The 16,113-nt window shown below is 33.5% G+C and overlaps 1 protein-coding gene across 1 annotated transcript in view; it reads left to right on the forward strand.

Annotated features, from left to right (window-relative positions):
* DMD (dystrophin) overlaps positions 1-16,113 on the forward strand; it is a 2,004,585-nt gene that overhangs the window by 184,190 nt on the left and 1,804,282 nt on the right. Inside the window, exon 2 of the mRNA XM_082716529.1 lies at positions 6,840-6,901. Coding sequence (XP_082572655.1) covers positions 6,840-6,901 — 62 coding nt within the window. The remainder of the gene's footprint in view (positions 1-6,839; positions 6,902-16,113) is intronic.

The following is a 16,113-nucleotide window of genomic DNA, read 5'->3' on the forward strand; positions in this document are numbered from 1 at the left end:
CTTATGCTCTGCTTTTTATTCCTGGGACTTACTCACTCTGAAACTGGAGGCCTATATCTCCGGCTCCCCTTTACTATGTTGCCCAGCCTCCTTGCCTCTGGCAACCATCAGTTTGTTCTCTGTATTTAGTTTTGATTTTGCTTCTTGTTTGTTTATTCATTTTTTAGATGACATTTATGACTGGGATCATACAATGTTACTGTATTCTTTATGCCCGCAATCTTGTCTTAAAGATTCATCTTTCCTGGGGTGCCTGGGCAGCCCAGTGGGTTAAACCTCTGCCTTTGGCTCAGGTCATGATCTCAGGGTCCTGGGATCAAGCCCCGCATCGGGCTCTCTGCTCATCAGGGAACCTGCTTCCCCCTCTCCCTGCCTACTGCTCTGCCTACTTGTGATCTCTCTCTGTCAAATAAATAAATAAAATCTTTTCTAAAAAGCTTAAAAAAAAGATTCATCTTTCCCTTTGCATCTTTTTTTTCTTCTTTTTTTTTTTCCTTTTGGCTCCACCTACTAGACTTAACTTAGCCAATCCTTTCTAGAAAATGTCTTCCCTGACATCCATAAGGCTACATATCCCTTTATTTATGCTCCTATAATATCCTTTGAATATATGTTCCTTGCTTATATAAAATGTTTAATATTTATCTAGCATACGTCTGTATTTTACAAGGTTGTGAACTGTGGTAAAAACAGAGTTCCATTTACCTTCTCAGTAACCTCTAAAATGACCAACAGATACTGGGTATTTTGTAATTAATTATTTTTTGTAAATGATTATTCTATAAATTACTACATAAACAGATGGTTTCATTGCATCTTAAAAACAGCTCCATGAGTTAAAAGGCAATTAATATCTTTATTTCACAGATAAAGAGACCAAGGTCAGGCAATTCTAAGGCCACCATTCTCATAAGTCCTGCACTGGGACTGGAAGCCTATTCCCCTGATTTAATGTTCTCTCAGTTTGCCACCATCATTTTTGTGCAGTAACTCACTCTTGTAAATCATGAATATTACAATTTAATTATCCTACATTTATAGAAGACTGAGGGTCTCAGGAATATAAAAGTTACTAACAGGGCAAAAGGTCATTGCAATAATTTTAGAAAATATGAAGGACCAGATTTATTGGACAAAAAAATGACTTTATTAGAAAGGGTTAATTAATTCTGAGACAAAATACAATTTTTATGTCATGGTAGAAAGCTAATTTTATGAGTTTTCCCCATAGAGAGAATAAAATAAAATGTTGGTCACTTTTTGCAATTTATGAAGTGCAGTTCTTCACTCCTTGACATCTTCAGGGAACAGTTTTCAAGTAAATTTTTCTAACAGAGATTTTGTTCTTTGCTATTCACATTAATATACTCAGGCATATTTTTATTAGTAAAAGAAAATCAGTTATAAACAAACTCTAAACGAAACAAAATAGAATATGTGTTTCTTGAAATGACTAGACAGGAATATATAATCATTTCCTAGTAAAACAGATTTCACTTTGTTCTTTTCTAATTCTCTTTATTGTTGATTTTATATTTATATCTCTTACTATAGACCATGTCTGTAATCACATACATTTTATTAAGGTATTAAAATAATCTCCATAAGCTCTATGGCAATTTATCATATATGTACATTTATGTATATCCACTTTAGACTAACTATGGATATATAAGTGATTGTGCTTGAAAGTATCAACTTTTAGGGACATGTAGGTGGCTCAGTCATTTGAGCATATGACTCTTGGTTTCAGCGAAGTCCTGGGATCAAGCCCCCTGTCAAGTACCCTGCTCAGCAGGGAGTCTGCTTTTCTCTCTCCCTCTTTCTCTGCCCCATCCCCTCTCATGTTCTCTCTCTCTCTCTCAAATAAACAGATAAATCTTTAAAAATAAATAAAAGGATCAGGGTGCCTGGGTAGCTCAGTGGGTTAAGCCTCTGCCTTCAGTTCGGGTCGTGGTCTCAGGGTCCTGGGATCCAGCCCCACTTCTGGCTCTCTGCTCAGCAGGGAGCCTGCTTGCCTGTCTCTCTTTGCCTGCTGCTCTACCTGCTTGTGATCTCTCTCTGTCAAATAAAATCTTAAAAAATAAATAAATAAATAAATAAATGGGTCAACTTTTAGGTTACATGGGAAATAACAATGGAAATGGATAGACTTAAATGTATAAAAATATATGGGGTACCTGGATAGCTCATTCTGTTATGTGTCTGCCTTCTCAAGATCCTGGAATCAACTCCCACATTGGGCTCCCTGCTCAGTGGGGAGCCTGCTTCTCCCTCTTCCATTCCCCCTGCTTCTGCGCTCTCTCTCTGTCAAATAAATAAATAGAATCTTAAAAAAAAATAAAATAAATATTTAAAAATTTAGCATAATAAAAATGAAATGAAAATTAAAAGACATACGACCACTTGGGAATATATATTCATTCACTGACTAAGAGTAAATAGCTTAATTAATAATAGTGATTCTTAACTTGGATTTCATGGTAACAGGAACCTTCTGCAGAGAGGTCAGTGAACCCTAAGAAATATGTAAATATGTCTGTATAGGCATTTTTTAATATAGAGAAGGGTCATTATTCCTATCAGATAATCCAATGGAGTCCACAACTTGAAAAGTTTAAGAATTACTGATTTATAATCTCATCCCCATTAATTGTAAAATATCAAGAGCTCAATAGATATGTGAGCAAAGGCTATAAACAAGTATTTTTTAAAAGATTGTATTTATTTATTTGACAGAGAGAGAGAGATCTCAAGTAGGCAGAGAGACAGGCAGAGAGAGGGAGGGAAGCAGGCTCCCTGCTGAGCGGAGAGCCCGATGCGGGGCTCGATTCCAGGACCCTGAGATCATGACCTGAGCCGAAGGCAGCGGCTTAACCCACTGAGCCACCCAGGTGCCCCTATAAACAAGTATTTTGACAAAAGTGGAAACATGCAGAATAAATTTTGAAAACGTGTCCTACTTCATTAGTAATCAAACAGATTCAAATTAAGATGAGAACCAACTATCTCCTTATATCTAATAAAGCCACAAGCACTTTAAAAGTGAAAGCAACAAAACTCCTATCAGCAGCATAACCCCATTCTTTGTAGTATCACTAAAAATAGGTACGGCCACTGGGAAAGCAATATGACAATATTTAGTAAAAGCCACAAACATTTTTTTTAATGCTGACCCAATTATTTATTCTGTGACAATTATACACCAGAAGCTGAGAGTGCATGAAAATGTTCATTATGGTGAAACCTCTAATAACAAACAAAAGGAAATGGCAACTAATATATTTATGATAAAATAAATTTAAAAGGTAGAATATTATTGTGGTTATATAAAATACATGTCTATGGGGATTGTAATGATGAGCAGACACAAAACTTTGGGGTGATTTTTTAATAATCAATGTTAATATTAATTTTAATATTAACAAATTTAAGTATTTTTTGAATTTTTTCATAATGTTAATCTATGACAAAAATTGAGCACTAAATATCAACTAGTAAATATAACAACATTATTATTTAAAATATTAATGAATGAATCATCTGACATCTTAAGAAAGTTCAGTTTTCCAATCTGGATAAATCTGAATAAATCCATGTAGGCATTCAGGTTGTAGACTATAAAATTCCAGAATGTCATTCACATTAAGTTACAGCATACACAGAATTCTTTGGATTGTTTAAAATAGAGGCTCTCAAATAATGGTTATTTTTGTATTTGTGTTAATACATTCAACTTTTGTGACTTTTATTATCTTATGCCATTCTATATTATCTATGCAAGTATAATGTGAACTGCTTAATGTGAAGATCCATGGACTTTGATTCAAATAATCTATACCAGGTTCATCTGTGTCACTTAATAGCTTTATTCCTTCCGAGCTTGTATTTTTTTGTTTTTTTTTTAATTTTTATTTTTTTAACATCTTAATTTAATTTTATTTTTTTCAGTGTTCCAAGATTCATTGTTTATACACCACACCCAGTGGTGTGTGGAATTCTGTGTATGCTGTAACTTAATGTGAATGACATTCTGGAATTTTATAGTCTACAACCTGAATGCCTACATGGATTTATTCAGATTTACCCAGATTGGGAAAACTGAACTTTCTTAAGATGTCAGATGCAATATGTGCCCTCCATAATACCCACCTCCAGGCTCACCCATCCCCCCTCTCCTCTCCCTTCCCAAACCCTCAGTTTGTATGCAGCCATCAGAAAGGAGGAATACCTAACTTTTGTATCATATGGACAGGACTGGAAGAGATTATGCTGAGTGATATAAATCAAGCAGAGAAAGTCAGTTATCATATGGTTTCACTTACTTGTGGAACATAAGGAATGACATGAAGGACATTAGGAGAAGGAAAGGAAAAGTGAATTGGGGGAAATCGGAGGAGGAGATAAAGCACGAGAGACTGGACTCCAAGTTTGTATTTTTTTAATGGAAAAAAAAAATGCCAAATTACATATGGATTGAGATGACATGTAAAACAGCTCTGTGAACAATAAAACACTAATAAATGATATATAGTATAATAATAAAGCCAGTTATATTAATATTTACCATGTTAAAACAAATGTTATATAGCAAAATAAAACAAGCAGGTAATTCATTAAAGGTATATTTTTCTTATATTAAAAGTGAAAGAAGTGAAAAAGAAGACCTAGTGATATTTGTATGACAAAATTCACTTTCAGTGCTGATGACACAATAGGTACATACTCTTTTGCACATAATGTCAGGGTTTCCCTCCCACCTTCAAGCCTACCTAAAATTTACTCTTTGTACATATAATCGAAACCCATAAAAATATTGCATTACTACCTACTTTTCACTGAAAAGTACATGGAACATATCTCTTCAGGTATCTTCCTATTCAACTTTTGGTGAAGATGGTTGGGCATGTTTTACAACTTTTAAATGTGTGCTTTCAAATGACTCATTTACTCTCCCATATCTGACAGGATTTGCATTCACATGTAGGGAAAAATTACTGGAATTGCAAATAATATTATTAACACAGGAAAATGTGTATCTCTCATTGAGAAATAAATGTATTGGCAAGTCTTCCTACAACAAGTCCATGAAAACGGTTAAAAATTGACCATTTGAAATGTTCTGTTTATGTATTTCATTATTATCAAAGGATAGTATTGAATTTAGGGAAGTATATTCACAAAAGGCTAGATTAGTTTCAGAAGCTATTACTATATATTTTTATTGATTCATACTGTCACCAAAGAAAAAACCTCCATACGGTAGCTATGAATTATCTTGCACTGGATGGGTAATCCTGATATTTGCCCACATGCAGTGTAGTTTGTGGACCCACACAATTAAATAAGAAGAAAAGTATTTTGTGATGCTAAATAAAATTTTCTCATCTAGGAGAACAGTTTTAGGTTTCTTATTTATCCACTGTTATTTCATATCACTTTAGAGTATCCACTTATAGAATAATAATTTGCTTTACTGATAAACACATTTTCTTAGTACATGGATACATTTGTCATAGAAAATGATTCTTTACTATGGATCATCCTTTTTCAGGAAAAGCAGTCAAGATTTACTGCTGAAAAAGAATCCAAGACCAAATGAGGTTATTTTGTTGGGACATTTCCATAAGGGTTCTTTTGACCCAATGTAAATAAAATATAAAACCTCTCCATTTTAAGTCTCAGATGCACTCATTTATTGAACATTAATTAATATGATTGCATTTACAGTAATTTAAAGGTACCCTTTGGCCTTTAAAAAAGGTTTTCAATGAATCAAGGTTGATTATTTTTCTGCCCATTTAATTCCATAATAATTTCCAACTTGAAAAAAAATAGAATTTTTAGAAGCATTAATTCTGTGAAGCTGTTTTCTTAATAATTTTCCACTGTAATCTATTGGTGAAAGAAGTCCTTGGAGGTTTTCCCTCTGAGTATTTATATGTAATCTATGAAGGGTGTCATTTGCATTTTGATTTGAAATTTCCTGACTTTTGGATGAAAAGAGATACTAAAAATTGTGGAGTTGTAAGATGTCCTTCCTCTAAAGTGTTTGCGTATTTATTAAATATTTGCTGAAGTCTTAGTTTGTGCAGACAATGCTAGGTTCTGGGATACAAAACCATGTTCCTGATCATAAGGAAACCTCTCCTATAATGGGAGGTGGCTATGCAGAGTTGCCCATGTTAGAGTTGGCAGTATTGCAAAAGCAGGGAAAATCGTTTCATGTGGTCTGTAAGAGGAAAAGCTCAGGAATAACTTTTCAGAAGAAATAACAGATAATAGGCTCTTCTGATTATGCTAGAGTATCTATTCACCATAGGAGGATAAGTAATATTTCCTTTATTCAGAAGAGACTACTTTTCTATAATGCCTTTATACAGTATTTGAATGAGCATAAATTTGACTGGATCAATTATTTTTTTTATTTTATTTTTTTTTAGATTTTATTTATTTATCTGACAGAGAGAGATCACAAGAAGGCAGAGAGGCAGGCAGAGAGAGAGAGAGGAGGAAGCAGGCTCCCCGCTGAGCTGAGCAGAGAGCCTGATGCGGGACTCGATCCCAGGACCCTGAGATCATGACCTGAGCCGAAGGTAGCGGCTCAACCCACTGAGCCACCCAGGTGCCCTGACTGGATCAATTATTTTAGACATCTCATTTTTTTAGTTTGGATGCCCAATACCAATATCACTTATGTTTAATTTCATTATTGATGAATTTAACACCACATATAAAATAACATTGATATGTAATAATTGAGAGTTATTTTTGTTGTAAAATGTGATATTCAGAATTCTTTCTTAACTCTTAAATCTTTCTTAAATTTTACATTATAGATGAAAGAGAAGATGTTCAAAAGAAAACATTCACAAAATGGATAAATGCACAGTTTTCTAAGGTAAGAATATTTTATTACTTCTAAGATATAAGGTAAGTGACTGATTTTCAAAATGAACTATGTACTGGGTAAATGTAAATGTCCATATTGTTTTTCTCTTCGTGTCATTGTTTTAGCTGTGCAAGTTCGGAAACGTTACGCTGACTTTTAATTAAGGAAGAAGCAGTAGAATACACATAAAGAGAAATTATTGAATTAGATAAAATATATCTTTGAATCTTAGTGATAATGTGAACTTCTTTAATTACATCAGTCATCCAAGGATTGTAACTGCAATTTTCCACCAAGTAGCTAGTATATGTTACACAGTAGCAGAAGACATAAGGGAATTTTTACTGTCTGAAAGTGATAATATTTTTGTCCTTCTTAGTCTTTCCTAGTTCAAGAAAAACTGATACAACTGCCTTGGGTCTATTTGGCCCCTATCACTTAGGGCACGTGTCAAATAATTTAAAATAAGAAGTCTATCCTCTTTTTCTGCAGGCATCAACCCATACTATTAACAATATTTATTTATTTTATACATGCAAATTAATTTATAATCCATAGACAGCACAACTCTGGATAATTATATGTGAACACAGAGTAAAATATTCTTACTTTGAAAACTAGCATTAAGAGTACCATGTAAAGAGCTTTATATACATTTTGAGGTTAGAAAGACTTGCATTTACATTTAATTAACTCTGAATTTCAGCAAATCAGTGCTTTGTGAACTATTTTTGTACAGTCATTTATACATGTACACATATATATTGGGTGTTTACCTGAAGAATCAACACCCAATGATTGAAATATACAGCTAGTAAAATATGGTCCCTATATTCAAGCTTTAAGAGGAGCAAAAATGGCTGATAATGGTCATTTCATGTGATTGTGAGGATTAACAGGGTCAGGATATGTGAAGATTCCTACCACAATGCCTAAAAGTCTTAATATATGTAGATCACTTTCTCCATGGGTCTGTCTTGTTTTATAAAAGTTTTGATAATGAATCCAAAACAATCCACTGAGAGATGCAGTATAAAAAGTGTTCCCATTACCATTATAAAAGGTTTTCAAGTATCACCCATTGTTTGTGGTATTTGATAGCAGAATTTTGCCAGGTAGTCTTTACTATGTTAGCAAGAAGTAAAGTTACTGAATTTTAACTAAGGAAATTTAATTTCTATTTACTTACTGAATTGACAATTAATGAATTGCTATTACAGAACTTTATTTTTTTTTATTATGTTCAATTAGCCATTATGGAACTTTAAATAATAAACTTAAAAAAATGAATACTATTTTAAAAATCTCAACTTTTTTTGAACTAAGTGGATAGAAATAATAAAAAAAAGTTATAACACTACTGAAGGAGAAGAAATGAAAAATAAACTCAGAAGTATGCACAATTTGAATTTTTAATTTCAGAGTATGTTTACCTGATGGTTGTATATGCTTTAATTGCTAAATTTACTGGTCTCATTAAAATCTTCTTAATTTTGAAAGTTCAAAACAGTCAATAGATACAAGCTTTCAAACAAATATATGGACAAATCAGAATCATAAAGAGATCTTTTGAAATAATAAATGTGACATAATACTCTGAATCTTTGAATTAAATCAATGAGTTGTTTTAATAAGGTATGTAGATGAAACTGAGACAAACACTGCAAATTCTCATTCCCACAAATCTAAATAGGTCATTACTCTCTGTACATTGACATTTCAAGTATCATTTACCACAATTCACATTCTAATATACAAACCATAGTTTGATATGCTGTCTTCTTTGAATACATTGTTGGCACTGCCTTAGAGCAATTTTCCCCTATCTTAATGAGTGCCCATATTTTAAAGGCTGCAAAATAATTACATGCATGAGTGCATTGACTGTTTTTTCCTAAGTATCCCCTCCTCCAAACCCAACTTCTACTTCCTTCATTTGTTTTATAAGTGTTCTCCCTCAGCCTATTAAAATTGGATCAGGAGAGTCACCGAAGTTTCATATTTGAACATATAGTAGATGACAGGAATAGAAATAAATGTTTATAAAGACAAAGGAAAATGTATTTAGAGATAAAATATATATATGTGTGTGTTGATTTTTCATTTAGAAAACCTTAAAATATATTTTCCATGTTATCTGATTTTTTTTCTAGTCAGGACTTCAAGTAATGACTGAGTTTTTGTATCTAATTTTGAGAATTAAGAAAAGGCCAATTGATTCAGTTTAAGCCCATTGATGATACCAAAAGATAAACATAGCACATATGTCACTTAGCACATATTTATTGTGTTATTACATGGTGTTCAGCACAATTCCAGGCCTGTAGGAGACACAGGATTAGTTGAAGTTGAATCTTCAGATCTCATGTAACCTACGTGTTTGGGGGATACTGGATTATTGCTAAATGGAGTAGCAGAATGGGCAGTGGTGAGAGATAGCAGTACTGCAGACTAGAATGAATCTGAAAACCTTTATGAAGAAAGTTGTACCTGATAGACTCTAAAAGAAGGATCATCAAAGAGAAAAACACTCTTCACTGAGATAATTGGAAACCACTGAAAGCAGGAATATGTTTTCTTTGTAACCCCAATGATCAGTACCAGTGTACTAACTAAATATACTAAATGCATTTTGGACCATAGTACAGAAATTAAGTATCTGCTAAGTTTAAGGAAAAAGGAAAAATTCTAAATGAAAAAGAATGTGTTGAAGAGGACTTTAAAAAGAAAAAGCAGTGACAAATTATCATTGGTGTGGTAAATTAGAGTAACACACAAAAAATAATAAAAATCAATAGGATGATTTAAAGTGTTTAACAGTGAGGCTCACACATTCATTTATATAATGTTTGTAAAATAAAAAGAGACTACAAAGTAGTTCCCTATTATTATGTAAAATTATATAAGGAATACTTAAGGAAGAAAATATGATTAAAGAAAGTCTTATCATTTTGTGTCAATTGAAGCCAAATGTACCTTTGTAGTAAATCCAACTGATTTCTCACTTTCCTAGTACCGTTTTAAAATAGACCCTGTCTCTTCTTCAAAATAGGTCTTCTACTAACATTCAATTCCAAAAATTTTTACTAGAACATGATTTATCACATCTATTCTATAAAGATAAGCAAACATTATTTTCCTCCACATAAACACAAAGCCATTGTTAGGTAAGATTAATTCAAGGTAAATATTCTATTCATGTAATTTGTAGATCTTTTATAATCCTAAAACTGTTTACTGTTTATGACATATATAATTCACATAATAAGAATTACACAGGTTCATTCACACAAGCTTATTTAAGGAAAGTACACTTTAAATTATGACCAAAAATAATCTTTTCATAAAACTTGCTTGATGTTTGTGTTGGAGAAAAAGCAATCTGTAGGGGAAAATATTTACTACTAGATCAGTTGAAAGATTTAAACCATCTCCCAGTGAGTTATATGCCAGTTTTGATCCTACATTGGATTTAGTGATTATCTTTATTTCTATCCTCTGAATATACTTTTCTGTATGATCCTTCCAAAAGGAGTAGACAACTTGATATTTTATTTAAATGAAGTAGAAATATGTAATTAGTTTTATCTATGAACTTCACAAGGGCCTATGATATGATAATGCATTTATGTCTTCATTGCTACAACAATACATATTTATAACTAAAAAGCCAGATTTTACCCTATTGGGATAATGATAGCACAAGGCAGAATTAACTGGTATAACAAACTTTTCCCAAGAATTTATTATTATTTATATCCTAGCCAGCATGATAAGCCTGATGTCATGCAAATTAACACCAAAATTGTGAATCAGTAAACCAGGCTTCTTTACACAGCTCTCTATCATGAAGCCTTTGAGGAAATAATTATATTCGCACTTGAATTCACTTTGGAAAGAAAGGTAAACATAAAATAAAAAATTCTTTGAGTCTTGTTTTCCTTATATGTCCATGTCTACTTTGTAAGAAAACATATACTAAAAGGGATTTGTAAATATTAATACATAAACATAAAATATTGCGATTTTTTTTTTTTTTTTTTTTGCTGTGTAGTATATTTTCTGAATTGAAGGAATTCTATATAGAAACTTTTCCTTGATGCCTGCTCACATCTTTCTGGTTTTGGCTACTTTCTTTGGATGGAAGAAGGAGGATAGAACATTTATTTATGTTTTATTATCCTGCTACACTCTGTATGTCAATCCATGCCATTAACACATACATACGCACAAACAGGCATGGACACACACTCAGTTTAAAATGAATCAAATGGTTTCATTATGCAAAAGGAAGATAATGAGACTTAGAAAAAAAACATTGTTTCGGTGAAAGAGGTGACAGTATATGCATATTTCCTCTGTGTCAATTTGAAACTTATATATAACTAACAAATTTATATAGGACTGTTACTCAAAGGGCTTGATTTAACAGAGGTGATAGATTAGAAATATTGTGTCATGGGAGGGTCATCATAGATATAAAGTCATCGTTATGCCCCTGGCTTCCTGTTTCTCCCTACTAATTGATTCCAGAAAGAATTAGATTACTATAGAAGATGAAGGGCAATGCACTATATCTCTGATCATGATAAGCAGCTATTGGGAAGAAAATTTTCCTTTGCCCTTCAATGTTCTTCTGGCTGGTCTAAGAATTAAATTGATATGAGACAGATTAACAGGAGAAAAAACCAGAGGTAAAATACATGCACAAGGAAGACCAATGATAAAACGGATATCCAAAGAAATGACCAAGGCCTGCAGCTTTTATACATTTTAGACAAAGGAAATGACAGGATAAAGAAAAACCTATGTTTGGTAGTTTCAAATGGTAAGGAATTCTAAAGAATTTAGGCTAGAGTAATAAGTCAGTAAAAGCAACAAAGTTTGTTTATACAACCTCTTGTTTGTATGGCTTCTTTAGCCCTGAATTCCCTGTCTCTGATGATAAGAGCATCTCTTTATCTCTTGGTACAAGGAAGATATCTTTTACATGAGAGATTTATTTTCTGCTTCCAGGGAACAAAGGAAGGTCAGAGTATTCTTGCTCTGACATTTTCTTAAGTAGCTTTAATTCAAAATAACTATATGCTACTGTGGTATATCTTGGGGAAGCCTTTCTTGAGCACCAACAAGACCCATACAAGGCTTTGGTAAGAGTTAACTTATTGGGTACAGTTGTTTTGGTGAAGTAAATATCAGTACAGAAAACTATAGACATCCTCATTTCAGAAATTTTGAAGATTAGTAACTTTTATTCCTATATATTCTCCTATTAATTACCCTATTGAATTATATTTTTATGGTTATTTGCTCCAGTAACCTCATGAAATAGTATTCAAGATGAGCTAAATATGAGTGTAGGTAGCTTGCTTATGGTAAATGGAAGAGATGAAGCTGGGACCCAAGAAATCAGACTCTAAAACCCATAACATTTCTATATCCGTTACTATTGTGACAGCTACTCCATCTACCAAGTGCTGCATTTTTCTCAGGATTCATCCCCAAAATGCTAAGTTTTATGAGAAATGGTAAGGGGATTTGAGGACATTGAAAACTTGAGAATGGAAAGTGATTAATGCTTGCAATACCAACAGATGCCTTATAATCTACCTTAAATATTTAGTAACATGAAAACTCAACCATTGTTGAGAAAGGTTTTTAATTGAGCTTTTCCACATGATTTCTAATACATTAAATGGTAATACATGCACATGCTGAGTTTTGGTGAGTGACATAATCTAGTTATCAATATAATTATCTAAATTGTGAGTATTTTTACTTGTTATTATTAAATTTATTTTCGTTAATCACAAATTATCATGTATAAGAGAGAATTTAAACATTTATTTAAATACTTTTGTGAGAAATATGAACTATTGCCCTACTGGCATCGTGGACTCCTTAACATGTATGTTAAGATGACTTCTAGAATGATGTGTCTGTGTTTGTAATTTAGATAATTATGCTAATGGTCTAATCCACAGAGAACCATTCCATTGAATGCTTTCTTGAATCTAATCTTTGCAAAGTTCCTAAGTAACAAAGAATATCATTCAGTTAGTGAAAGGAAAATTGGATTGTGATAGGTCTCACTATTTTTAATGAAAGACAAATAATTTATTGTTTACTTTGCAGATCTTTCTTAGAAATATGTACTTGATTAACTCACTTACTGTGCTCTAATAACTCTAGGTAGTTTTAAAAGTACACATGTTTTGTTCTTTAAGCTACTGTATTCTGAAATACCTTAGGAGAAAATTAGAATTATTGATTGCTCTACCTATATAGTATAGAATGGTCTTAGTGGCAAGCATATTTAGCCAGAAAATTTAAGTATTTACCAATGAGAATGATTCTTCCTAGGGAAAAAAATATCTGTAGCTGATAGGCAAATGTATTAGTTACCTGATTTAATCTGTCTTAGGGCTTATCATAACTTTCTAGCAAGACAACATATATTGAATTTTTTTATTTATGTTCATTTCAGGAAGAATAGTTGGCACTCTGGTACCATCCCACCAGAGATATATGGTTGCTAAAATAACCTTCCAAGATTCAACAAATATCTATTGAGTGCCAGCTATGTGACAAGCAAGCATAGTATTGTACACTGTAAGAGGCACAACACAACATAGTTTTTCTTCCCTAAAAGATTATCATTTGAGGGAAGAAACAATTATGTAAACTAATAAATATGGCCTTGAATATAATACAGGTGTCATGGCAACAGAAGAAAGAATGACTATTTGCTTAGAGAGGATGACAGCTTTTTGAAAAGAGGTGACATTTAGTCTGAAGTTGTTCACACAACAACAAATTAGAGGCAGATAAAGGCATCATGAATTGCATGTAGAAATATGGAACAGTTGAGAAAGCTTGGCCTATCAGGTGGTGAGTGGCCAAAGAGATCTGTGTGAGGGCAGAATGGAGGATGTGAGAGAACATGAAGCCATTCCTGAATAATTGCATTGTTGCTGGGGCTGGTTGGTCCAACAATGAGATATTGGTTTAATCATGTTTATATTCAACCTCTGGTTGAAAAATGTTTACTTCTAAAACAATAGCCAATGATAGAGCAATTAGACGGCCCTACAACCACTAATCCTTCCTGCAAAATTGAATATGAAGCCTACGCTTTACACTTAGAGAATAGACATGTGGATCTAAAATGAAGATTCAAGTGGCTTACATTTTTGTTAGTTGTTTGATATCATGTACTCATTAGCATACTGCATCAGATCACCTAAACAGATTGCTGGGACTCATAGCTAGAGTTTCTGATTCCACAGGTCTAGCAGGGGAGCCCAGGAACTTGGAGGTTCCCAGTTAGAACTTGATCTTATTATTAAAATTTTCTACAGCTATTATGTCAGGCGGTGAATAAATATTTTGAATATTATGTCTATGCATTAAGTTCTTGTACTTCATTTAAAAAGTCATTTATATTTAAGGAAACATGTTTTGACAGAAATGCACAGAAAGTCTACATTAATTAATTTATGATTTATTGAACATGTATTACAGATTATGTGCTCTAGATTTTTAAACATGGAAGTGGAAAGAAAAATGTCCCTTTAATCATAAGGCCCTGCGATCCAGATGTGTGAAACTGAACAAGGAAACTAGCAAACTCTCCGACATTCTCTGTACTTATTTGTCAACTTGTTTTCTCTCTCTGAAACTTAGAATATAGACTTTCAAATAGTAATGGTTGCTAAGATGAATAAGGTGGATGCTATTATGTGCAATGGATTGTGAGAAAACGTCTCTAAAGGGAGATGTAAGAAGGCTGAGGGAAGAGATACAAAACTCCAGGCAGAAAGAACATGTACAGAAGTCCTGCTGAAGGATTTTGTGTTCCAGGGACAGCAGGGTCCCTGGTTTAGAGTGGCTGGGGATGAGTACTATGAATTACAGGTGAAACAGTACTGTGGCAGGACAAATTAGGTAGAAACTATTGACCACCGTAAAGGCTTTGGCTTCCTGGTAGGTTAGGAGACTGAGTGTTTTCAGGTGTGACTGGAAGCAATGTAACTTATAATCTAGGTTGTAAAAGTAGAGTTTGAGAGGTGAACTAGAGGACAGTGTCATAATCCAGGTTGGGTGTGTGGGGGGGTGGATTCTAGAACCAGGTTGGTTGCCATGGACCTGAAGGAAAATGGCTATAGTTTGAAAAGTACAGATAACAAAATTTACAGATGAAGTGCATATGGAGACTGAGAGAGTGAAGAAAAACAGTTTAAAAAAAAGTTTAAACAGTTTTAACCTGAACATGAAACAGGATGGGATGGCTATTTATGGGGGGTAAGAAAGACTATTGGGGGCGCCTGGGTGGCTCGGTGGGTTAAAGCCTCTGCCTTCGGCTCGGATCATGATCCCAGGGTCCTGGGATCGAGCCCCACATGGGGCTCTCTGCTCGGCAGGGAGCCTGCTCCCCCCTCTCTGTGCCTGCCTCTCTGCCTACTTGTCATCTCTGTCTGTCAAATAAATAAATAAAATAAAATCTTTAAAAAAAAAAAGAAAGAAAGAAAGACTATTGGAGGAAAGGATTTGGTAGGAAAGTACAGGTAAATCTCCCATGAGAATTTATGGAAAAGGATTTCATTTCAGTATATTATCATGGAAAGAGTATGCAGGGGTGCCTGGGTGGCTAAGTCAGTTAAGTAGCAGATTATTGGTTTTGACTCGGGTTATGATCTCTGGGTCCTGGGACTGAGCCCTGTGTGAGGCTCTGCACTCAGATGGGGGTCTGCTTGCGGTTTTTCTCTCCCTCTCTCTGTTCCTCTTCACCGTGCCCCCAACTCCCATGCTCTATCTAAAATAAATAAATAAATCTTTAAAAAATATATTTATTTTCAGTTCCTGAAATTACCTTTAAGGTCAAAATTTAAAAGTTATCTTAACTTTTAAGAAAAAAATTTAAGAGACAATACAAAGTCCCTTCATCACTATGTGTATGTGCATGCATGTGCACATGCATCTGCTTGTGAGAGAGAAAGGGATGTCTGTGTAATTAAATGCTTGTGCATTGGAGTTGACCTGATCTTTGTGTCTCTCATGATCTAGGTTGGATGGCCAGAAATCACTGGAGATAAGCTTGATTTACCAATAGTTTCCTTCTTCATAGCATTTACTAGGTAAAAGCTATGTCAAATACATTATAATTATTGTTTACATATATTTCACATCTATTAAATGAGGTCCTTGAGGGTCTGAACTTC

Source organism: Mustela nivalis, assembly GCF_964662115.1.
Source record: "Mustela nivalis genome assembly, chromosome: X".
NCBI lineage: Eukaryota > Metazoa > Chordata > Mammalia > Carnivora > Mustelidae > Mustela > Mustela nivalis.